The sequence below is a fragment of the Lepisosteus platostomus genome, chromosome 12 (assembly GCF_059453375.1).
Source record: "Lepisosteus platostomus isolate fLepPlt1 chromosome 12, fLepPlt1.hap1, whole genome shotgun sequence".
In the NCBI taxonomy this organism is placed as follows: Eukaryota; Metazoa; Chordata; class Actinopteri; order Semionotiformes; family Lepisosteidae; genus Lepisosteus; species Lepisosteus platostomus.
The window spans coordinates 20,987,195-21,013,903 of record NC_142622.1 but is presented as its reverse complement, the minus strand read 5'-3'; the positions used below and the strand labels follow the sequence as shown (position 1 = coordinate 21,013,903).

At 36.8% G+C, this 26,709-nt stretch overlaps 1 protein-coding gene across 5 annotated transcripts in view; it reads left to right on the top strand.

Annotated features, from left to right (window-relative positions):
- The window catches only part of tsnare1 (T-SNARE Domain Containing 1), a 244,146-nt gene that overhangs the window by 39,319 nt on the left and 178,118 nt on the right, over positions 1-26,709 (top strand). For all 5 annotated transcript variants that reach the window (XM_088601358.1, XM_088601356.1, XM_088601357.1 and 2 more), the window contains exons 3-4: positions 16,914-16,991; positions 19,591-19,660. In XM_088601358.1, the coding sequence (XP_088457484.1) occupies positions 16,914-16,991; positions 19,591-19,660 (148 nt within the window). The remainder of the gene's footprint in view (positions 1-16,913; positions 16,992-19,590; positions 19,661-26,709) is intronic.

Below are 26,709 nucleotides of genomic sequence, written 5' to 3'. Positions count from 1 at the left end.
CAGCAACAGCAACAAGTTAAATAACATACAACTTACAAAAAATCAGTTGAACAAGCAGTGTGAAAAAAAAAAAACATCAGTGTACGCCAGTGGTACTGTAGGTACCCAGGAACTTGAAGCTGCTAACCATTTCTACAGCCACCTCATTGATGTGAATAGGGCTGTGGTTCCTACCCTTCTTTCTAAAATTGATGACCAGCTCTTTGGTTTTGCTGATGTTAAGGGAGAGGTTATTGTCAAGTCACCACTACACCAGGTTCCTGATCTCATCCCTGTAGGCTGTCTCAGCAGTGATTTGGCCAATGATGGTAGTGTCATCAGCATATTTATAGAAGGAGTTAGAGCTTATAAATACATAAGTAGTTATAACAGAGCTTTTACAACTATAGAAAACATTAGTGGAGTCTTTGAGTGCATTTGTGATGCTGTAGTATATATTTTAACTCCTTTAAGTCTAAGATGTCTAAGGCTTTTGGATAGAGGTACATACAGTACAGTATACACATACAGTATATGAATTCCCTAGTTTTCTTTATGTTGTGTGTAATGTCTTTGCAATGTTGGAACAAAAACAGATTAAGTGTTTTAAATTTACTGTGCAAACAAGGGTCAAATGTATGTTTTGGCAGGAAGCCTTAGTTCTGATGATGTGTGCAACTGTACAAATAAACAGTTTTAGTGTTCTTTTTATGTCAATGTACAGAGCAGTTCAGGGGCACTTGAAAAACAAAGAATCATATCTGTTGATGTACAGTACATAAAACGTATACCAAATTCTTAATTGTTGATAAGATAATCAGTACAAAACAAATGCAATTCTGTTCAACCTGTGATCAGACTACTAAAGCCTGACCACATCTACACTTTCTTGAAGAGGTACAAATGCAGCCTGTCAAACTATGTTGTGTCATGTCTCTGTTGTAAATTCAGTTCAAGTTTTCTCACAGGGGAAGTTAAATTTCCTGTGGCACAATCCACAATTCTAATCTCCTACTTTCCACCCTGTTTATCAGCATGCTCTGGAGACAGTGCCTGCCTCCCAGGAAACTTCTCCATAGAAACAGAAGTAGATTTATGGCTCATAATCTACAACTCTTCACTGTACAGTATTTTAAAGGAAATTCACAAAGCCTTTTTTGAATTAACATTATATATTAGCAAACCCTATAGATCTAATACTTGTGACTAAATATTTTTCTAAAGCAAATTAATTATCTATATAGGAGATTTATGAAAACCATTTAGTAGAGGCTTTTATTCAAAATAATTTACAGAGATTGTAGAAGGACTATTGCACAATATGTCTCGGTAGCTTCAATTGCAAAGATGCTCAAAGAACTTTGGTCCTATCCACACAATGGAAAACAAACGGGTTCACATAATTTGCTAAGGATAAAATCTGTCAATGGAAAAGATGTGGTTTTAAACAGTTACTATTATTGCAAGAGAATGTAATGTCAACAATATGAAATGAAAAAAATGTTTATTTAAAAGTTAAATTTTACCTTTCATTTTAGATTACTTTTCCTTTGGAATGTGAATTATTTCAGCTTTGATTTGATGCTTTACTTATGATCTTTGAGGTGGGAGTTAGGGGGAATTCTTAGTCAAAATGTGGTACTTTGGAGAACAAAATTAATAGAATTAAGCGGTGTGTATTTTAATGTGCAGATGTACAGTTTTAATCCATATTTAAAATTTTAACAACTGATCAATGCAAATCCATCATCTTAAAGAAAATTACTGGATATGTTCCAGGTCACTATCTTGTGTTTCATGCTATAAATTAATTGTTATATGACACTTAACTTAAAGGTACCCTACAGCTACACTTAAGGTACAAGGACGTAGTGTAGAATGACCACAAAATGGAATGAGAATTTCAATAAAAAGTAAAAAGAACAGGCTAATTCACAAAAGAGTAAGTTTTAGCAATGCAGTCTGTCCATGAGGAATGTATTAATAACATTTTTGGGAAAATATATTAAAATAGGAATTGTATCACAAGAGCTGGAGGCAACTAATACTTGTTTTCTTATTTCAGGCACTTCACCATTTATGTTTATTTATTTAGTGGAAGAGTTTACTTTTAGAAGAAATATTTTCTTTAACTTGTTCTCTTATAGAACTGTACCAGTAATACTAAACATTCAGAACAAATTCCTGTTTCATTGTTGAACAGTTCTGCTTCTTTCAACTTACTTGACAGAACTTCAAACAAGAATGTCAGTTCCGTTCCAGAGATTTCTGCAATACTGTACATCTTAATGAGCTTTAAAGGAACATCCCTATCTTACCCATCCTTGTTTTCTTGACATTAGTGAATAAACTTGGCACACACAGAGAGGAACCAACTGGTTGAAAATCTCTCTGTTTGCCAGATTTTCTGTGTTTACCCATTGGTACAAGGATTTAAGAAACATCAGGCACTGCACACACTATCTTCTGTTCAAATTCTTTCAAAGTGAAAAACTTTTAGGTCATATAATATATGGCATCATGAGCCATGTGTGATCTGGTAAACTATGATTGTTTTCTTTTGTTCTTTCAAAACTTTCTACCCTCAAGTTTGTCATCTTTCTCACTGCCTCTGGCTCCCTCTAAAAGAAAATCTTAGTATTCTACATCCTGATAGCTGTCTCTATAAGTGCAAGCAACAAGAGAAAATGTGTATGTGGCAGAGGAAACAGAAACTGCCCATCACGCAGGGCTCACCAGGGTACCAAGATGGATTAGGGCTCCGAGCAATTTCTGTGTGAAGAGGTGTGGACACTGGAAAAAGGTACACATTTCTTTTAGAAAAATCAGGTGACCTATTTATCATTTTGTACACCATGATGTAGATTCACCTGGTTCATAGAACATTTTCAACAAAACCCTGGCTGCACAGTTCTTAAACTAACATGGGTTCACTCTCCTTTCTTGTATAATTATCTCCCCTACTGTACTTGTTGTCTCATGGATGAATATCTTTATGCTTGGGATGAATTCCCTTCCGAATATTGCATGACTTGGTCATCTTGTTCTTACTGTAGAGTGCGTGGAAACTGCGAGACATGCTTTTAGATCCTTCCTTTTTTGCAGAGAAACACTGAAAATGGTTTTGGTTTATTTGTGTAGGCATGGGAAATAAAACCGGATCCCCCTTGGAAACGGACTCTGATTGGATTGCCTGGTAATGTGTGAGTGAGCAGATTATGAGTAGGAGAAGAGATGAGAGGGTGAGGGGGTTGGTATGTTTACTCTGCTTGACACGCAGTAAGATTCATAGATCAGGCTCATGTTTCACGCTCTCAGCCATAAAACTACCAAAACAAAACTGAAAAAAGGTGAATATTGCAAGAATTGAGCTCCATTTGGTTCATTCACAACTTCCTGAGATTTCCGAAAAGACTTTATTTGGTATAATTATGCTTCACACTTCCTCTGCATGTCCTTTCCTGGCATATTTGAGTCAGTGCCATATACATTCTAAGCTTGAATATTTGCTTTTGATAAGGAAATCCCAATGAAATTAAACAATCCCTTCAAATGAAATCTGATGAAGGAGCAAGAGGCAAAATTTTAAAATGCTGATGATCAGCCACTAGCTCCTGCTAGACAGCAGCTTTCTAGGACTAGAATTTAACAGTATTGTTCTACTATAAAATATAGTAACCCAAAACAAAACAGAGCACAGAAGGCTTGTATATGAAGGAGATGATCAATTATTGCAATTATGTAGGATACCCTCAGTAGGGCTATTTGAAAAACAATACAGCTGGTATGCTGCAGACATTAGAGAAAAGTCTAACTGTTGAATGAGCACAAGCACATTTGGCAGGAAGGTATCCTAAATGCATTAGCTGCAAGAACTGGATTTCAACTCTTAACACCTAGAAAAATCTGTATACAGGTTAGTCTTTGGTAGGCAAAACCCAGTTTAGTGGAAAAGGAAACTCTAGAACAGTTTTAACTTTTCAGTACAATGCTATCAGCAATGTAATATCTGTTTTTGTGGCACATCTCACAACAACATTAACAGAAACCTTTAGGGTGACATATATCGAAGTACTGTACATGTATTTGTCAATGCTACAGTATAAATTCTTTATATGTATTTATACATACATATTTAAATTTACAGCTATTGTTTGTGAACATGAAGGATTGGGGGTTTAGAATAATTTCCTCACTTAATGCCTGTACAAGAGACCAGAATTTGACATGTAATGCAATTCTCAAGGATAGCAATGCACGCTTAAGGGAGCTGGGCAAGACCTACAGTATAGGCTGTTGGTGCATGGCAAGCTATGGACTTTCTTGCCAAATATAGCCTGCAAAGCCCTGGAGTTGCTTGACCCATTACAAGTCAGTGTGCTAACCAATTGTACCTTACATTGCACAACTTCATTAGTATTTGTAATAATTTGCTTAGGGGATACTCATTCAGTTAGTGTAGTATTGCCATTGATTTCCATACTTTTGGACACTGTAAAAAAGCTGCTTTTCCTTAAGAGTGGTAGATTTAAGTGGTCTGTGTTCCCACACTATAGCAAGCAGAACTCATTGATTTGTAACTAGCTTCACAATATCACACCATCTTGCTACAGAGCCGTTAGCTTTTGTTGTTACATCCTATTTATACATATCTAGTCATTCATCCCTTTCAGAACAGACATGTCCATCTGTTGCTGTAGTTGATTGTAAGCATAGTTTGATTTTTTTACCTTTTTACTCTCCTGTCTTTGCTGTCAGGCTGCCAGTCTCTGTTCACCATGTTGTCTTGTTCTTTCTTGATCTCTCTCATCTCTAGTCTATCAAGGTCACTTTTACTCAATGCTGCTTGTCTCCTTGTGTTTGGGTTGTTTCCCATATTGTGCCTTATCAAGATACTTTCTGTAATAAGGTATCTGTTTCTTTTCTATTTTTTGTTATGTGCTGCTTGCAGGATATTTCTTCTAACTCATTAAATTTGCATACGCACTGTATGCATACTCACTGTATGTAAACGCACTGTATATTGCTCTATCCCGAGTCAGAACCCCAGTACATTTGTCATCATGGAGTTTAGGGAGCTGACAGGTAATGCTCTGATGGAGTTTTGCCAAATGAACACATTGTTTGTTAATTGATCCATTATTTTTACAAGTGCATTTCAAAACAAAAATACAGTACTTTATCTTCTTTTGTTTGCATTAAGCTAATTTTGTATGTACTCTTTAATGATTTTTTATATTTTGTGAATTAAGGTTAACCTTAAGGTTATTAATCTGTGTAACAGCTAACATCTAATGAGTAATTATCTCGCCAAGATAATGAACTTTATTTTCACCAGCTTTACAGCACGCAAAGTGTGAATGGATTAAACTTATTTTCTTGTTATTTTTATTAACTGTATGACCTGGAAATACACAGATCACAGATAAAGGGAATATGATATTAATTCATTGTAGTTGATTCATTCTTGCTTTCCCCCAAAAAAAAGTCCCTGTGAAAGATTTCACTCCCACATATTACTAAGAATCTCTGTGCTCATCTCGCTATCACACAGCCTGCTGACTAGATCCACCCATTCAGTGTGCTGCCATCTGACTGACAGGCTGGCAGACATAGTGCCAAGGCGGAGGCATTGCCGGGCACCCACTGCCAGTCTCAGTATGGGGACACCATGGGATACTGCCTGGCTGACCTGATCGTGACAGGGACCTCACGCACTGAGAATCTCGGGCCTTACTCATCATTACCTCTTCTAAAACAAAAGACAGAAAGGAAAACTCTGGGATTTAATAGCAATGAATCACCTTTCTGACACCGGTGACACGAACAACATCTCACCAGGAATGCATTGAAGGCGGTTGCTAATACATGACACGAGATGATGAAGTGAGCCAGCATTCCAATGCAAGAGCTTAGAAAAGTCATCTCTGTGATTCCTTGTCTCAAATGATGTCCCAGATTCCCCTGTCTTATGCATGAACAAACTTTGCCGCTCACATTACAGTATATAGCGGTGTGACCTTATGGCTCCTCAAGAGAAAATACTTAAGGTTCAGTCTTTAGTAATTGGGAGGGATCGTATCACACTTTAATCCCAGGTCACCTAGCACTGCACAGATGGTGAGGAATCATTCCAGCAAACGAGTGAGAGCTCAGTGACTTTGAATACATTTCCCAGATTGGGACAAGAACTGTGAGAAATCTGGATAAAATGCTGGCAGTAGGGAAAGCTACTGCGTGACAAGGGAGATGGACTCAAAGCAATGATATCTGATGAGTAGCCTTCAGAGATTAAGAAGCGAAGTAGTTAAAGCCTAAGGGGCTGGGGGATTTTGCTCTGGAAATGCATGATGTTTCTGATGGTCTGGGAGAGTGCATGTTTACATTTGGGCTATTTGTGATCCAATCTGTCCCTCAAAAACATCCCCTTCTTGGCAGTAACCCTTCTGGTTTTAATAGGTCATTAGATGAATGAACACAGTTTTACTGCTGGCTTTTTTTAGATGCTCTGCTTCATTTATTATGAAACACATAAATGTACGTGATAAAATGGATGTTCATAAGATTTATCAGGCAAATGCTTACATTTTTTATTTTCATGTAAAATCAGTTAAATATCATAAAATATAATATGAATAGTCTCATAACAGAAGCCATTGTCTGCTTGTCTCACATTCTGATACCCATAATTTCACAAGAAAACAACACATTGACAGAGAACAGGATGAGAGTTTTTGTGAGACAAATGCCAGGTGGTAAAGCAATGTAATCCTGCTGTCATTGTGCTACTTCCCATTTCAGTCATTCGGAATGCTCAGTTTTACTTCTGTTTAATACGTAGAATTCAAGTTGTCCTGTGAAGTTCAGAGGTGCCGTAAATACACCATAAAGCAAAACATGTCTTAAAAATCAAAATGAAAAAACAACATTTTAATAGCTTGGTTTTATAATAAAACATTATTTTTCTCAGGGTGGTGTGGCAGCTAGCACAGCTGCCTCATTGCTTCAGAGCCCCAGGTTTTTATTCCACCCCTAGGCACATGTCTGTGCAGAACTTACATATTCTTATCATGGTCTCATGAGCTTTCACTGGGAGCTCCAGTTACCTCACAACTCCAAAAGACATTCTAGCTATGCGAAAATGTCCCGTGCCCCAGTGCCCTGAGATGAGGGGAAGAGCAGTCATGTACTCTTGGTTCCACTTCATAACCTGTGCTCCAAGGACAGGCTGTGGTTTTCTGTGACCTTCAACCAGATACAGTAAAAGGCCTGAGAAATGGATGGATTGTATTGATTGTTTTTGCCAATCAGTTTCCAATCCTGAAACACTATTCATTATAAATTCAAAATAAAAGAACAATAATTGCAACCACAGGAAAAGTGCTTTACTGCAGACTGCAAGTAATGTAAAGCTAGTTTTCTGGGTTTGTTTTTTAAAGCACACTGGCTTACGGCCTTTAGGAGTCTTCTCGATATTTGATTTTGATGGGTCTCTGTCAAAAACACTAAGGCATGCAATGTTTGTTGTGTTGGCAACAGGTCTTCAGGTACATCTTGGACAACATCCACTGAAAATTGGTCCAAGAAAAGCAATGGATGTCTATTAAAAAGAGGCTCAGCAAAATACAATCAACACATATTTGATATAATTGAGGATCTCACAAGGCCATTTGTATGTTACTCTCACTGAAAACTCAGAGCTCATGGAGTTGCACTCTTGTCTCCTTAGTTTCTACTTTATGCTACTGCAATACTTATATTTTATCTTTACAAGAAATAAACAGCAGACGAAATTGCTGTATCTTGAACTTTTTCTCCATTTGTGCTTCGAAAGTCATGAGAACCCATTTTATTGTGAACTGTATACTTTTTGAAAATGCAGTTTTGATAAACACAATACTGAAGGATGATTTTGACAGTTCTTATCTAGCAAAATCTTGAAAGGTTTTAGTGGTGTTCCTTTTAGACTTGCAACAGTAATTACATCTAAGTGTGGGCTTTTAAATACTATCTTCTAATGTTTTTTTATTGTACAGTATAAATGCTTTGTCCAACTTATAAGAAGATGTCTAATATATATCTCATATGTTTGGTTATATACTTCATAGAACATATCCTTACCTATAATTATATCTGATCAATTTTTATTTTGTTATCAAAACATCAGGATTTGATACTGAAAACACTAAACATATTGCTGCATTAAAATATGCAACTTTGATAAGTAAGGAAATATCAGGTTTAAAAATATTGTTACATAATAGAGGGGTTAAGTCTAATCAAAAACAAACATAAAAATCAGGTTCTTACATCAGCTCTCAATGAAAGAAAATGTCTAAAAAATAATAACACTCCTTTTCATCAGTATTGCACACCACAAGTTTTCTTTGCTTAAAAAGTGACAACCAGCAAGCACAGAAAAAATTATTTATTTACAATAAGTTACAACTACACAACACAATATTTCACACTACTTGCTGTTCTGTAAGTATCAGAGTCATGCCTTTTATAGACATAGTAAACATAGAACTCTACCTGGCAACATAGACACAAAGTAAAGGAGAAAAGATGGAAACTGCACTTTTTTATATAAAATAACAAATCCTACTCTGGATCACTAAAACATATTCTAAACATATGAAAAATGTTCTCCCCTATTGAAAATAATGCATCACTACACAATGTTTATTTATTTTAGCCAGAAGGATAACACTCAGGAAATCAGCATTTCTACAAATATAAGACAAGAAGACCCTTTCTTAAAGCCTGCAACTGCACCTATTTTGTGTTCAGATAACCTGGACAGATTCTTTGTCTGGTGAAGGAAGTGCTGTCTTTTTCTTGTTAAGCTCTTTTTTTTTCTTCCTGTGTGTTCTTTTTATCCTGTCTTTCCAACGGAGTGTCTGAGAGGACTGACTGATTTAACCGAAAATGGTGCTGTAACTGTAAAATATCAGTAAAATTGTTTGGCCTCCTGGATTTTGGCTATTGTGACTGCCTGGAGTGAGACATTCAAAAATTTCCAATATTTTACCTAACAGACTAGAGTACATTTTATGGGAAATTTAATCATTTAGATACAGTACCCTTGACACACAATAATAAATTACAGAGGTCTGTAAGTAAAAGAAATGGAAACCAAGCAATAAACAATAAAGAAAAAAAATATGAAGTACTTTTAGTTGATGTCTGAAAATATATTAAAAATGTACTTCATCTGATGTACGGGCTGCAGTACTATGATACGTCACTGGCATTATGACACTGGGTACTATTAAGATTGTCCACTGCTACTGTATCTAGTGTATTTGTAAAATAAGCACATTTTTTTTGTTGATGTTTTACATCAAGCAGGTTATAACTTTGCGTTCCTGTAGGAACTTTGATGCCTGCTCTAAAGTGTAGAGTATACTTTGTATACTTAGGTTTTTTATGCTGCACTCCATGGTGTTTATGTCTCCTTAGTAGTAGATTTAGTTTTAAAAAATCCTAAAACCATTTTCTAAACTCAGAACAGAATAGAACCTCATAGCAATGTGGAGCTGATTGGGAATGCAGATAATATGTTGTGGATGATCTTGAGAGATAAGATAAAAGAAAACTGCATATACTGTATACATAGGTTCTATAAGATAATAATAGTTGAATGGACAAAAGCAGGGACTGTACAATTTTTAACTTTTTTAAGTGAATGTCTAGGGCAGAAAAAGTCAAGAAATGTTCTTATAAATCAATACTTACCTTATTTGTATTTGTCTATGTGTAAAATACATATAGTGTGTGCAACAAAATAAGGTATTATTGCTATCACTGTAGACAGTCTACTGTAGAATACAGCACAGACACATTTTCAGAGTTTCTCAGTCCTTTACAAGAAGGTACAATACAATGTTTGAATCTCCAATGAAAAGTGGGCAGGAATGGCAGACACAGAGAAGTAGCCCAGGCTGTGTAGAGCTCTGAGAGAGGCCAGGGAGTCTGTCTCAGCACTGGCAGTTCAAAAACAGGGCTCAGTCAGTTTGGTTATGCAAATGTTTTTTCATCTTGCAAGTGCTCCCTGCTGGAAAACAATGAAGTTTAGTGCTTCAGGATTATTTCAAAACCTGTCAATATTATATTTTTTTTCTGAGACAGACTTCCATGGACATGGGTCTCTGATTAGAGACAGCAGAATTCTGCACAGCAGCAAGAATTAGTTAGACATCTCAACAGAGTGACATTCTGTATAAACTCAACAGTTGGTGCATGCCTGCGTTTCATAACGAAGTAAGGACTTTAATGCCTTCTGTGCTTCTGTTTCTTTCAGCTGGCTTTTGCAGTAATTATGCACTGCAGAATCCTCTGTCTGCTTGTAAAACAACTTTTAGGTGTTTTATCAAGAGTTTAGCAAAAGTAGGGAAAGAATTTCCATAAGAAGAAAATTGATGGATTTACCAACTGACAATAACTACTTTGTTACATGTTTTTAAAAGCACAGTAATATCAATGGCAGCATTTGTGTCATTATAATGTCACTGACATGCAATCCAATTTACAAAGTGAAAGTGTCATCTCAGGAAGTTTAAGCTCTGTTCAGAACAATCAGAACTCAGAAAACATTACTTTAACCTTGTTTCAGTCAGTGAAGGTAGCTGTGACACCAGTTTGTTTAAAATTGATCATCTAATCTTTATAAGGGGAGAAACTGGAATATCTAATTATGTAACAAGACAAATGCATTAGTTAATTAATTGGTGCTTTAGGCAATTTGATAAGCACCTAAATTGGCCAAACAGAATACTTTATATGACAAAACATTAAGCTGGATAAAGGTATCACAAAATGCATTAGAAATATTTTAAAAAATAATATATATTTGTGCACTAGAGTAGTTTACATAGTACAGGATGAAATAATTAAGTTAAGGGATACAATATACCTATACATTTAAAGGCATGTACTGTAGCAATGCAGAGCAGTATGATAGTAAGGTCAAGGGATGGGTTTATTGCAGAATTTACAGGTGTTGTCTGAACAGGTAAATTAGTGTAGCCCTTATGCCTTATTCATACATGCACTGTAAGAATAATTAGAAGGTGACATGAAAATGTGAGATTGTAGACTTTGCCGAATTCATGACTAGTCAAATGGGAGGGGGATGAGAGGTAAATAAAAAAATAGAATATAAATGGAACATAAATTAAAACATATAGCTCATAGCTCACATAGGGCAGAACATTGGTGGAGTGGTTAGCATTGGTTAAAGTCCTGGGTTGCTGTCTGCATGTATGTATGTTCTATCCTTGTTTATGAGCTTTTCCTTTGGGGTCTCTTGTTTCATTTCAGAAAAAGTCTGGTAGGTTAAAGAAAAATTGTAGTCCCAATTTCTCAGGTTATTAAATCCTGGTTACAAAATAAATTATAGTAATTGATGGTATCGCAAAATTTAATTAAGCACAAAACTGTGAACTTTGTGAAAATACTGTGTGGCTACCGTGTTGTCACAAAACTACTGGTCTCGCCAGGGGCGAGAGCGAGAGTTTGGGAGACTTGTGATGTGAAGCAGCCATTCCTGCTCACTAGTCACTGTAATGCCTAATGTAATGCGACATGCAAGTAAATAAGTACAGATCATGCAGCAGACAATTCACTGCAGAAATGTTCCCACATAATCTGCATGCTGAGTTAAGAAGTAAATAGTTTTTGTCGGCAAAACTGTCTTGAAGTAGAGAGAAATATTTTTATTGGATTTAAAGAGATGTATTCATAAGCCTGCTTGTTTACTGTATAAAAGGGTTGCTTCGTGTCACTGGAAGTTTTGTTGCATCCTTCTGAATCGCAGACAATTACAGCAATACAGTGCTGAGCATACCTGCAAATTTTGTCTATTTTGTGATGTAAATTGGAGGTTTTACACATTACTGTGTACATTTTACTTTCATTCTGGTTTGACATGCACTCATCAATGTTGATGCTTTCTATCCCAGAAATATTAAAATAGCGTTGCAGTTCCCCTTTAATTGGGAAAATTGGCTCCAGGTATGGCGGTGTGTATATTTGTGTGTCTGCGTGTGATGGACTGGTGTCCCACCCAGGTTGTACCCTGCCCTTTGCCCCTGCCCTTGTACCCTGGATAGTCTCAAAGTACCCCGTGACCCTTTATTAGATAAAGCAGTTGAAAAATGAACAAATGAGTTGCATTAAACTGGGTTATCAGAACAGTAATCATGGCTTCAACACCTTTCAGACCTATTCAAGATTTGCACAATATTGTAAAGAAAACCTTTTCCTGCTGACTGAAATTGATATTGATAAGAATGCACAAAAGCAGCCTCCTCTCCCTCCCCCCCGGCCCCTATGGTGCTGAACTCTGCCGAGGTAATGTACTGTAGGAGCCTGACAGTAAATCCTTTGCAGAATGGGCTGCCAACTGTAAAACTGCCATATTAGAAAGGAATCAAAGACCAAAACAGACTAAAATTTGTAATATAATAGCCTACTTTGAAAAAATGCTCACAGCAATTACTACTGATTGCTGCAGGAAAACTTTGATTCAAAGCAATAGAAAGGAACTTGCTCTTCTGTGTTTTCTGAGTAGTGATAATTATTGCTCTTCAACGAGACTGAAGCACATTCCTGGCGGTGCTCAGTGTGGTGTTACTGCACCACCTGTGGCCTCAACTCCGAAGTATTGCATTATGGGCAGGGGGGTGAATAGAGCTGTTCAGATTGCCACACTCCTAAGATTCATTGCATTTCTGCCAAGGTGGAAGAAGCTATGAATATGCTGGAAGTGTCCATGACTTAAGGGACACAACATGGTGAGCTGTAATAGAGTGCAATTCCAGTTTTCCTGCCAGATGTAAAGAGGAGGGGTTGGAATCCTTACAGTATATCTACCAGATGCAGTACTCTTCATATTTCTTTTGAAGTGAATCACTTCTTTCTTTTACACCCCTCCATCGTAAATGCTTAAATTGTGAACCCAATGAAAAGGTCAGCAATTGCTGTGATTTCAAACATGAATAGGATACGAAAGTAGATCCACAGAGTTTCCAAAGAAACACAGAACATTTAGTGAATATCACATATTTTAATTCAGTTTTTTATAAGTGTGTTATCTGTATTCTTTTCCATCAGAGACAACAAAAATGTCTTTAATGATACACAGACTGGAATTCCAATTCAAAATTCCAGAGAAATGCTTTTATAGTATTGATAGAATCTTTTCTTCCTTTAAATTATATCAGTCATTGGACTTCTAACTCCCTTGTGTGAAAGCTCTATAATTTTGTTTTTGGACATGTTTCTGTTTTTCCCTTTGATTTTTTTCTTAACGAAGAGGAGGTGTGTTTCCATCTCAGACACACTCCCTTCTCCCCCATTGCAAATTCAGCACAAGGATTAATTCAGTTTTGGTGTTTTCTATTACTTTAACTTTCCTTATCATGCAGTGCAGCAGACCTTATGTGTGACAAGGTACTGTATACTGTGTAAATTTCTGATTATGTCTGTCCACGTGTTCATCAAGATATCAGAGTGTCTATGTGCTGCTTGAAAAATCTTATGTATTTGTATGTGTGATTTGCAGGTAATTAGGTCTCTCAAAAATAAAATTTTCTATTAATTCACCTCTATCTCATCCACCCTCCTTTTTCTCATCTCACTGTTTACTTCTAGGTCTGTCAACCCCAAACTAAAGGACTATCACCTACAGTAGGTGTAGACAAGGAAATTTTGTTTTGTTCACTAGAGTGTAATATGTACATTGGATCTCTTTTTTTACTCTATTTTAACAGAAAACACATTAAACATAATTTATGCCCCATGGTGTATGCTGCATATGTTTACAGATTAATTCAGTCTGATTAATTTGAGGTTGTGCCCATACCAGGAACTGGAAAAATCCTTTGAAAAGTGATGTTGAATCACAGGTCTATTTGTAACTCTTTCTGATTTTGATGTAGGCTGTATAATTACTGCAAAATTAATGGAGCTAAGCGTGTATATTGGTTTTGTGTTAGTTGTATGTAAGAGGCACTCCATTCTACCTTGATTATATAACATTGTTTATCCTGATGGCTAATGGATTTATATTTCAAATAATATTTTTTATCTAATAAAGTAAAATAGGAAAAACAGGAAATAAATCTTAAAGGAGATATAGTCTCAAAGTTTGTTATCCTTGACAATCCTACTTTGTTTTTAATGAGTAATTAGATGAAAGTATGGTCTTTTTGTTTGATTCATGATTGTTTGCCTTACAAGACTATGTCTCTTTAAGTATACACTGCAGTATGTATTCATTTATTAATTAGAATATGTATTAATACATATTTTAGCTAAATTTAACCATTTACAACAATATGATGCAGTGAAATGACTGTTTCTAATAAATAGTAAACTGATACATACAGTATTTGTATTATTTCAATAGCTTCCAAAAGGTCGTATTTTAACTTTAGTAGTCACCATATGTCTGAGATTAAAATGTAGAAAAAAAGGGAAACTATTCTGGTTGAATGCTTTATCGAAATCAAACTGCTGATGACTCTTGTATAAAACATTGAAGAGGGATTTGGCTAAAGATACAGAATCACTGGATAACCTTGAAATAACCTTAGATTGTAAATGAGAGCTATGATGATCTGGGCTGTGAGTTTGTTTCAATAGGGCAATATGGGAGGTGAAGATCAGTAACTTTAATTATCCTGAGGCTTCAGAAACATTAACTGAGAAAATTCCCCAGCTAAACAACAGTTTAACACAGTCTTGCAACGTTAAACTGGGATGGATCTCAGTGAAATCAAAAATCACAAAAAGAGAAAACAATCTGTAAATGCATTGATATACAGTAAGTACAACAGATCTAAATTACTGCCTATCTAAAAACATAGACTCAGATTGAAACAGTGGGGATAGTCACTAGATTCTGATGGCTGCAGGAGGTTTTCTGATACATCCATTGTAATCTTGCAAATTTAGAATTTCCCGAAGCTTTCCGTTTCGTCGGGGACATCCAACAGCAATTATTTTATATACTTTGAATCTGCGTCAGCTTCCACTTGCCTAGTGCATTTGGCATTATGTATCCTTTACATGCATGCATGTTTTCTATCACAGCAGGTAGTCTAGCCTTAAATATAATTGGATTATTCACATTAATGCTGCAATTGCCAATGTAAAAAAGATTGTGCTGTCCAGAATTTTCTGATTCACATTGTCAGGTAGTCTGCCCAGGTTGCAGTTGTTCTGTGTGAATACTGTCACGATCGCTACTCCTTCTCTTAAGGGTGCTCCAGCCCTTCCTTGTTCTGCCCCATTACCTGCACCTGTTTCTTATTTCCGTTCCACCTTAAAAGCCAGTCGCTGATGTCACTCCTGGTTCCTCATTGAATCCCGTTTCGTGAGGGTCCTGCTGCTTCTGGCTCCGTTATGGTTTTAACCCTTCGTTCCTGATTTCCCCCGCCGGTCCCGACCCGGCTCCTGGTTTTTAATTCCTTCGGATGGATCGTCTGGCATTGGGCTACTCTTCCACATTTTGGATTTTGTCTTTGATTGTTCGCCCCGGACTCACTTCCCCCAGACACTTGCTCACCTTGGACACACCCCCCTGTCTCCATACCCTTCTCCTGCATGATTTTCTCCCTACTGTGTCCTCACCGACCAGATTGTGTCGTCTGAATAGGGCCAGGAAAGAACTGTTCGTGACAAATACCTTGAAATGCCACATTATCCCCAGAGACTGCCCTTTACACATGTAAAATAGTTGCAGTGCAAAGTTTTGAGACTATCTCACTGTAAAAGGTTGAACTACAATTGCTCTATTACAATATAAAGCATGCATCAGCTTTTTTGCAGCATATTGTTGTTTGTTATAGTGAGTTTCTATATGGCTTCTTTTACTTTGTTTTCCCCTCCATCATTGTGACTGAAGGCAGCCTACAGTAGGTGACCAGACTAGAGCTGGCTGAATTTTTTTTTTTAAAACCTGCATTTTGTTTTTCCTCCTATGCAAACAATGTTTTTAAATGCTATAGAGAATCCCTATTTTTTATATACCTGTCATGTTTTATCTTGATATTCTGTGTGATAAAAGTCTTACGTAAGTGATTTATAATCAAGGTACATAAAAATAACAGTTGTTATGTTATTGATATGGTATGTCTGGTACAGCATAATAGGCAGGTGTAGTAAGCAGTGCAATTTGCACTATATCAGTTACACACAGTACATAGTATTGTATGTACATATATGCATTATAGGTACATATGCAGGCCTAGTCTGACAAACTAGGATTTTGTTAAAAGGAGCAATCAGATTGGAACAGAGTCTGAACTAAATAAATAATAAATAGAATAATGAGTAAACCTGGCAAATGTAGATTGAGAAGTGGAGTTAAGGAGAGTAAAGGTTTAAAAACTATTCTACTACACTGCAATTTTTGTGTGCCTAAATATACACAATGTACAGTATTATAAACAGATTAATTGGAGCCTGGATTGCTATTCTCTACAACTTTGCATATTTTGCTTTTCTATTAAAAGTCTCCTTGTTTGTATTACATTTATGAACACAATTGAACTTTTGACATAAATTGTGTTGCATTCAAACAAGTTGTATACCTTTTTATGAATTAAACATTCTTCTTGTTGACAAGCTCCACACAAAAGATGCTGACTTTGAAATGCAAGAGCCTATGAGACCGTTATCATAAAAAGTACAGAGAGGGAAACCTTGGTTCAAATGTTCTCTAAAAGCTATTGCAGCCAGGTCACTAGAGGGCTTCTTTTAGATGGTCTCATTCTAATATGGCAGAACTATGTCAACATTACGATACTTTGTAGTTCTCCCACTGACATGTAAAATAACTCTTAATATAAGTCTAAATGATATCATCTTCACATGCTTAGTGTAGTTTCTGGTAATTGTTTGACTGTTATTTTTCTTTGTAGCCACACAGGTCAGTCCTTCAGAGCTACAAGATGTCTTCCAGGAGACTTCCTCCAACATTTTCCAGATTAATGCCAATGGTAAGCCTCCCATCAAGTGCAAAAGTCACATTAGGCACACCAGAAGAGCTAGTTTGTGCTAAATTAAATGGGCAGGGATTTTTTGCTCTTTGTACTCCAAGTTTTATACTTGCAGTTACAAACAAATGTACATTAAAGAATGCAGCATGTGTGGTGTTAATTTGTACACTTTGTGTTTTTTTGTGAAATAACATAAGGGGTTGTAGAATATATACAGTGGATATAAAAAGTCTACACAACCTTATTGTATTGCAGGTTTTTGTGATGTAAAACCAGAAATCAAGATCAATCACATCAGACATTTTCCTATCTTTAATGTAACCTTGCAACCAAACCGATAATTATTAGGAAAACCTACAACACCCTGGTTGCATAAGTGTGCACCCCCCCCCCCCCCCAACTAATGCTTTGTGGAAGCACCTTTTGCATTTATTACAGCAATAAGTCATTGTAAATGTTTCTATCAACTTTGCACACCTGGATTTTGTAATTTCATCCCACTCTTCCTTGCAAAAAAGTTCAAGCTCTTTAGGTAATTCCACAGGTTTTCTATGGGATTGAGGTCTGGGCTCTGACTGGGCCATTCCAAGACTTTGATCTTCTTTTTCTGAAGCCATTCCTTGGTTGACTTGGATGTGTGCTTTGGGTCGTTACCATGTTGGAAAGTGAAATTCCTCTTCATCTTCAGCTTTCTGACAGAGGCCAGCAGGTTTTGTGCCACAATATCTTGATATTTGGAGCTAGTCATTATCCCATCTATCTAGACTATAGCCTCTGTCCCAGCTGAAGAGAAGCAGCCCCTAAGCATGATGCTGACACCACCATGCTTCACAGTAGGTATGGTGTTCTTTGGATGATGAGCTGTGTTGTCTTTGCATCAATCATATCTTTTTAGAATTACAGTAAGGCCAAAAAGTTCAGCCTTTGAGACCATAAGACATTTTCCCATATGGTTTGGGGGGATTAGATGTATTTGTTTGCTAAATTTAGATGGGCTTGAATTTTCTTGAATGTGAGAAATGCCTTCCGTCTTGCCACCCTACCCCATAACCCAGACGTACAGAATACGGAAGATTGTTGTCACATGCAAGGAGTGAGCTCCTTTAATGTTGCTGTAGTCCTCTTGGTAGCCTCCCTGATAAGTTATCTCCTTGTCCTGTCATCAACTTTGGAGGGTCATCCCAATCTTGGCAATGTCCCTGTTGTCACGATCATAAATCCCTCCTTTTAAGGACGCTCCAGCCCTTCCTCGTTCCTTGTCCTCGTCCTATAAAAGCCGGGCGATTACTCTCTTCCGGGCTCTGCATTGGTTCCCGTACCAGGCGAGTCTGGGACTTGGAAGCGCCTGGTCCTGTCAAGGTTTCCGTTTCCGTTTCCATTTCCATTTCCGTTTCCGTGCCGGTCCCAACCTGGTGCTTGTTTTAATCTTGTCTGTCTGGGATGGATCACCTGGCTTTGGACTTTTGCCGCATCTTGGACTCAGCTCTGGATTGTTTGCCTCGGCCACACCTCCCCCGAACACCAGCGCACCATGGACACGCCCCCTGTTTTTATTCCCAACTCCCGCATGCTTTTTTCCCCGTGTTCTCCCCCACTCTACCCTAGATTGTGTTATCTGCATAGGGTCCAGAAAGAACGCTTTCGTTACACCAGTGGTGCCATATTTTCTCCACTTATTGATGATAGTCTTCACAGTGCTCCATGGTGCATTCAATGCCTTTGATATTTATTTTATACCCCTCTCCTGATTGGTACCTTTCAACAATAAGATCCTGTAGATGTTTTGTTAGCTCCTTGCAGACCATGGCTATCTCAGTAGGATGCAACCACGAAAGTTTCAAGGAAATTCTACAGGAACATCTGATTTTTATTTGGGGTTAATCAGAATCACATTCATTGATGGCAGGTGTATGCTACTTATTTTTGGACATGATTTTGAATGTGATTGGTTAACTCTGAACACAGCCACAGCCCCCATTATAAAAGGGTGTGAAGACTTATGCAACCAGGGTGTTGTAGGTTTTTTAATTTCAATTATTGTTCCTAATAATTATCTATTTGTTTTTCTCTTGAATTTTGTTGGTTACAAGGTCACATTAAAGATGGAAAAATGTCTGACATGACTGATCTTGATTTCTGGCTTTACATCACAAAAAACTGCAACTTCAATAAGGGTGTGAAGACTTTTTATATCCACTGTACATGATAAGTATAAGTTCCCTAGGCTACATATACATTACTCTGTGGAATGTTTAAAAGACAGTTAATTCCTCTCAGATGGAGTCTGGTTGTGGATGTGACTGTCCACTGATATTGATGATGATGTGACTCTAGTTGCATTAGGCTAAGTAATCCTTAAATATTTAAGTCTTTAGTTGAAGGCATGGAGCAGTCTTACCTTGAAGAATTGACATCAGGAGTATTTGCATTAGAGCCATGTTGAAACCCAATGAGCTACAGACCTGCTGCCCATTACTATTGGGGTTTCTATGGTATATTGACAAAACAAAACACTAATCTGATTATAGAATGCTATAGAAATTTTCTTCATTTATATACAGAATTATTTTCCATCTCTGTTTCTTTCCTTCATGCACAGTTGTGACACTGGAGAAGAGCCTCCAGTCACTAGGGACATCCAGAGACACAGAAGAGCTGCGGCAAAGCCTGTAAGTGCAACACTCACCACTTTATTTGTGCTCAATTTCCATTCTTCTTGCAAGCTTTGAATGCCCTTCATTCAACAAAATGTTCCTATGTAAACCAATTTTCCACATTGTTTCAACTTCAGAACACATATTTAGTTCACTTCACATTGTATATGGATTTTTCCCATATTTGAGGAACCTAGCTTACTGTATGTCAGTGGAAATATATATTTATTATAATGTCACAACTTCACACAGTAAGTCACACAGTAATTTCCAGTACAATCAGAACCATTATGAGATTATTTTTCTTATGTGTATGGTTGACATTCTCATCTCAGTGGTGTTTGTCTGAATTTGAAAGTTTCATTTTAGTCTCCCTGAAACGTTTTGAATTGACAGGATTATCTAATTCATACTGTATCTGCTTAATCTTAAGTATCTTAAGTATACTGCTTAATTAGACAATTTGACAGTTCTCAGTAGTTATGAAAAACTACTGCCATCTTGCTATTGTTTAACTGCATTATGCACAACAATGAAAATCTATTCCCTCTACACTGGTCATTGATTGATACAGTGATTCCTCTAGTGTCGAGATGAATTTTGAAAAATAATGTATTAATTCAAAATATGGGACAAAACTTGAATACTATTGTTCTTTTTTTTAAATTGATTTCTACTATTAAGTGCATCATCATTTCCTCTTTAAACTACATACACTAATATGTAAATATATTAATAGTATAATAATACATTACATATGATAATATAAAAGTTGGAGGTACATCATATATAACCATATTCTTTAGGCAAGAAGGTACCGAGTGGAAAGGGATTTTCTGGTTATATTCACTTTTGTCAGCATTTGGCTCTGGCTTATCCATTCAGGAAAACTTTATAATCAACGTGTGTAATGTGATCACATTGTAGTCTGTTTCAGAGGCTGTCTCACCCTTGGGCTTGTTCAGGATGTTACCTTAAGAAAACACCAACCGTTGTACGGGGCTGAGTGCCCCTTTTCTGTAGTGTTTGTGACTGTGGACTGTCACATCAGCTCTCAGACTCGATTTCTCAGCAAATCACCCAACGCTCCCCAGGGCACTGATCCATGGTAATGACTATAAACACATAGGCTAATCGCTGGGTCACTGGCTTGTGGTGCATCAGAAGAAAGAGAGGGAGGAACAGAAAAACTCACCTTCTTCGCCATACTTTCCAATTTGCCTTAGATTTGTTTTGCCTGTCCGTTAGCTTTCAAGACTGTCAGTAGTTTTTGTAGTTATTTATTGGGATTTTTACAATGGAAGCCACTTTGTCTTATTGCCTGACCTTGCAGCAGCAGCTTTTCTGTGCCAATCTCTAATCACACACCTTTTCTCAATAAATACCAGCCGACACACTGCTGGAGCCCTGGATTGCTGTACCTGATTCTATTATGCTTCCACAGAGCCATGCATGGCTCAGGGTCACAATTTAGTATCCTTCCCAGATGGCACAGTGTAGCTTAAAGGCTTACTGCTGCAAATGACTGTTGTGTATAGTGGCAATGTCACAGATTCATGTTGTCTTTGACAGTGCTATTGGTCAGCTTCATTGTACAAAATGTAGGAAAATAACAAAAAATGCCAAAGCTAAGAACAGGTCACCCTTGAGAAGCTGTTATGCTTGCAGATGAAAAAGTCCTGCACTCTCCAAAGCCATTGGATGGTTGATAGGTTTTAGAGAATAGTTGATTTTTTTCTATATAATACAGTTCTGCAGGTTACCTACTGTATAGATGAAAATCGCTAAAATTATCTCAATGTACTCAATGGCACATATACATGGAATTAAACAAGTGGATAGAAAAGCACAGAGCACATATGTAGCATATTGTAATAATCTTTTTATTCCTTAAAATGATTGGCTATGGAATCAATTTATGCACCTTTCCTTCAGGGCAGTCATGATGCAAAGTTTAATGCAGGCAGGTTCATTTAATTTCTGGACGAATGCAGGTTCAGTTGCATCTACAAGTTGCTTATAAAGGAAGAACAAGGCACTATTGTGCTTAACGTCATTTTGAGTACCATTTCATTTGGTAGGAGTAAATACATATTTTAATACCTGCTTTGAGAGCTTGAATATTGCAGTAGAAGCTCACAGTAGTCACAAATAACAGTGACAATGGAATGTTGTTTTTTTGTTAGAAATAGCAAAGGTGGTCATTGTGATGTATCTACAACATTGAGTGACAGAATGTGGGGCAGTGTCATAAAGGGAATATACTGTATTTTGGACCAAGAGTTCTGAGCAATCTCTCCCCACTGCTAAATTTTGTAGTTTCCCCTGGCCAGTTTCAACAAGGAAACTACATTTCTGGCAACAGTAATTAGCTGAGTAACAAGGCTCAACGGTCGACAAATAGTTTTCCTCTCAAAATAAACTTTTTGTTTGGGAAGACTTGAATCTTTGGTGTTTTGCTGATGGAAGGTGATTAGAACACAAAGAAAAGCTTCTGAGTGTTTTTAAGTGAAATAAGACTCCATAGGAGGAGTTAGACTTTATTTTTCTGAACTGGTCATTGTGCTGGATTCCCAATCCTCTGTTATATGTAGTAATACTTTATAATACTATAGTAATAACTTTTGGTTAGTTTTCCTGTGGTAGAGTGGAAAACGCAGTCAAACGATCCTAGGTGGTAGTGACGTGGTTCCCACAAACTCAATGGAAAAGGCTCATGTGATTAACAGGGCAACCTTGTTCTCAAATTTGTCAGTATAGTCAAATAGGAATAAAGGCGCATTGAGGTAAAATGACTCACATAAAAATAGAACCTACTTGTACTCCAGGAAATGTGCCTTATTCATCTACTGTATAATCTGATGAATTGGGAAAAATGAAACTTGACCCTAGAGTGTTATTGAATTCTTCTAGCTTTTAAAGACAAATGTGGGTTTATAAATATAAGACTACTAAAAATAACTGAAAAAATAACTTTGATGTAACACGAAGCGGTGAGATACCTGATCTAATCAAAGCTTGTTTTCTAGTAATCCTGGTAGCGGATGGAGTAGTGAATGGTAGCATAAGAGGTTCTAGAAAGTACTGATGTTCTAAATATGTAAACGTACTGTACTTTTCCAAAATAAAAATAGGTTGTTTAGTAATGCATCCAGTGAGGTAGTCCTTATTGTACTCAAATGCATTTTGGTAACCATAAAGCTTAATCGTTTGGGGTGTTTTAAAATTAATGCATTTCATTAATGGGGGTGATGCAGAGCAGAATAATGCATTAAAGTAGCATTCTTTGCATTTGTTACTGTCCTTGACTGCTGGAGATTTGATTATTTATGTAGTTTTTCACTTTGTGACAAAAGTATTTATGTCTTCTTAAAAAAATAAAAATAAACTGTATTTTTATACAGTGATGTCATGAAGTGCTCTTAAACGAGACTGGAAAGTTAAAACTGTACTTTTATGTATGTTTTTTAAAGATATACATTGCCTTGCAAAAGTATTTAGTAAATGGGTGTCCTGTTTTTTTAAATGATAAAATTATGCATCCACATTTTTTAAACTTAATATTATGTTCAAAACGTGAATGCTCACGTGAGTACTTCTGCAAGATGTGGTGTAGTCGCTTTGATGTATTTACAGAAACATTCACTTTTATATACCTGGGCATTTCAACACCTTTCACTTTGTTAAAGGAATAGCATTAAAATGAGCTAAAAAATCTAAGAAAAAATTAAACATATTGTTGAAAATACTTAAACAGTTTTTCAGTATTTTGGAAAAACAGGATTGTATAATACATGCATGGCAGCTGTCATTAAATGCTGACACTGGTTACTACAGTACATGTTAATTCAGAGAATATAAAATTATGCAGAGTTAGTGTCTGTGCAAATATACAGTATACTGTATATTGAAACTCTACCCCTACAGTACAAATGAAATCTACAGTGTGCTAAAAAAGCAATTTACCAATTGGATACCTACATTACATGAATATACAGTGGTGTGAAAAAGTGTTTGCTTCCTTCCTGATTTCTTATTTTTTTGCATGTTTGTCACACTGAAATGTTTCAGATCATAAAACAAATTGAAATATTAGACAATGATAACACAAGTAAACACAAAATGCAGTTTTTAAAAGAAGGTTTTTATTATTAAGGGAAAAAAAAATCCAAACCTACATGGCCCTGTGTGAAAAAGTGATTGCCACCCCCTGTTAAAACATAAATCAACTGTGGTTTATCACATCTTTGGAAAGCTGAGTTCAATTTCTCTAGCCACACCCAGGCCTGATTACTGCCACACCTGTTCTCAATCAAGAAATCATTTAAATAGGACCTGCCTGACAAAGTGAAGTAGACCAAAAGATCCTCAAAAGCTAGACATCATGCTGTGATCCAAACAAATTCAGGAACAAATGAGAAACAGAGTAATTGAGATTTATCAGTCTGGAAAAGGTTATAAAGCCATTTCTAAAGCTTTGGGACTCCAGCCAACCACAGTTAGAGCCATTATCCACAAATGGCGAAAACATGGAATAGTGGTGAACCTTCCCAGGAGTGGCCGGCAGACCAAAATTACCCCAAGAGCGCAGCGACGACTCATCCAAGAGGTCAGAAAAAATCCCACAACAACATCCAAAGAACTGCAGGCTTCACTTGCCTCAGTTAAGGTCAGTGTTCATGACTCCACCATAAGAAAGAGACTGGGCAAAAATAGCCAGCATGGCAGAGTTCCAAGACGAAAACCACTGCTGAGCAAAAAGAACATAAAGGCTCGTCTCAGTTTTGCCAGAAAACATCTTGATGATCCCCAAGACTTTTGGGAAAATACTCTGTGGACTGACGAGACAAAAGTTGAACTTTTTGGAAGGTGTGTGTCCCATTACATCTGGCGTAAAAGTAACACAGCATTCCAGAAAAGGAACATAATACCAACAGTAAAATATGGTGGTGGTAGTGTGATGGTCTGGGGCTGTTTTGCTGCTTCAGGACCTGGAAGACTTGCTGTGGTAAATGGAACCATGAATTCTGCTGTCTACCCAAAAATCCTGAAGGAGAATGTCCGGCCATCTGTTCGTGACCTCAAGCTGAAGCGCACTTGGGTTCTGCAGCAGGACAATGATCCAAAACACACCAGCAAGTCCATGCTGAATGGCTTAAGAAAAACAAAATGAAGACTTTGGAGTGGCCTAGTCAAAGTCCTGACCTGAATCCGATTCAGATGTTGTGGCATGACCTTAAAAAAGCGGTTAAGGCTCGAAAACCTTCCAATGTGGCTGAATTACAACAATTCTGCAAAGATGAGTGGGCCAAAATTCCTCCACAGCGCTGTAAAAGACTCATTGCCAGTTATCGCAAACGCTTGATTGCAGTTGTTGCTGCTAAGGGTGGCCCAACCAGTTATTAGGTTTAGGGGGCAATCACTTTTTCACACAGGGCCATGTAGGTTTGGATTTTTTTTCCCTTAATAATAAAAACCTTCATTTAAAAACTGCATTTTGTGTTTACTTATGTTATCTTTGTCTAATATTTCAATTTGTTTGATGATCTGAAACATTTCAGTGTGACAAACATGCAAAAAAAAAGAAATCAGGAAGGGGGCAAACACTTTTTCACACCACTGTACATTAGATTTATCATGAGATACAGCAAAATCTCTGATGGTTTGTTGTTTTTTTTTGTACCCCAAAGTTTCCCGTTCCAGTGACTCCACAATCCCATCATAAATCCTTGTTATAATATGAAAACTAATGCCTTATCTGTAACTTGGTGCATACAACAAACTCCTCTGGGATCTGTGCTCATATGGTTTGTCTGGTCTCCTAATTCCAGAGTGCTCAGAGCCAGATCAGGATTATTAACTTACCAATGTTTTCTAATAACAACATTATACAATATACTAATGCAGGTATTGTGAAAACGTTCATGTGAACTACTGAGAACTTTGGAACACACCTCCTATGTATTTGATCAGGTTTATTGGTCTGCAATCCTTATTGGATTGTGTAGTAGGTCACACGTTAATTGATCTATGCTTGTTAAAACTAAAATAAGAAGATAAAATCTTAGCTCCACCTTCTAACCCTATGAATTTTCAGAATTCTGCTGCACCACTGTGTTTTAGTAAGTTTAATTTGACCTTTTTCAGGATGTTGTTAAGACAGGATCTTATTTTCTGCAATCATTTAAATGGCACAACAGAATCAGTAGGTGTAGTCAGAGACTAAGGGTCATTGGTTATTCACAAAGATGGTGTACTTTGGAAAGACCATAAAAAAGAGTTGAAAGAGCAGATCAAACTTAAAGTTATTGTTGTGCTTAAGCATTTGAATAAGTGAGTTGGATAGAACACCCCAGTGCCTGATATTCATGAAGATGTAGAATTAAGGAAAGATCGGAGTGAGTGAAACACTGAGAGAACAATGAAACGGAAGACCATGCAGGTTTTGTCAAGAGCGGACCAACAGTAAAAGCTTGGAGCCTGAAGGAATATAATCTGTGAGAAATAATGGTGGGCCACTTAAAACATGTAAAATGAAGGTGAAATGCTGGCAGGGCTGCAATTATAGTGGTGAATGTGCTGGTGTTGTCACTGTCATTTGCAATAGAAGTAATTAAGAGGGAGCAATATGTAATACTACCTTAATGCAAAGAAACCTGGATCTCTGGTAAAAAAAAATCTTTTAATGCCTAATAGATTTTGTTCTAATATTGTGCTAAGTATAATGAAAGCAATAAATACGATGGGACCATATCTGTTATAATTTTATTGGTATAGTTAACATTTTCTTTACCCAAAAACAGAAACATTAAATTAACAAAAATTCTTATAGATCTTTTTCGAATTCTATATACTTCAATTTTAAGAATACATACATGTCAGAAAGGCTGTTGTATTTGAATATGGAAGACCTACTGTGCTCAAAAACACTGCTAATGGATCCCTGAAGTGTGGTAAATTAATATGGACATTAAAACTAAATAAGGCTGAATTCCTACCAGCTTCAGTCAAGAAAAATAAGATGAAATGTTTTGTGCAGATTGACCTTGTGCTGTTGCAGTTGT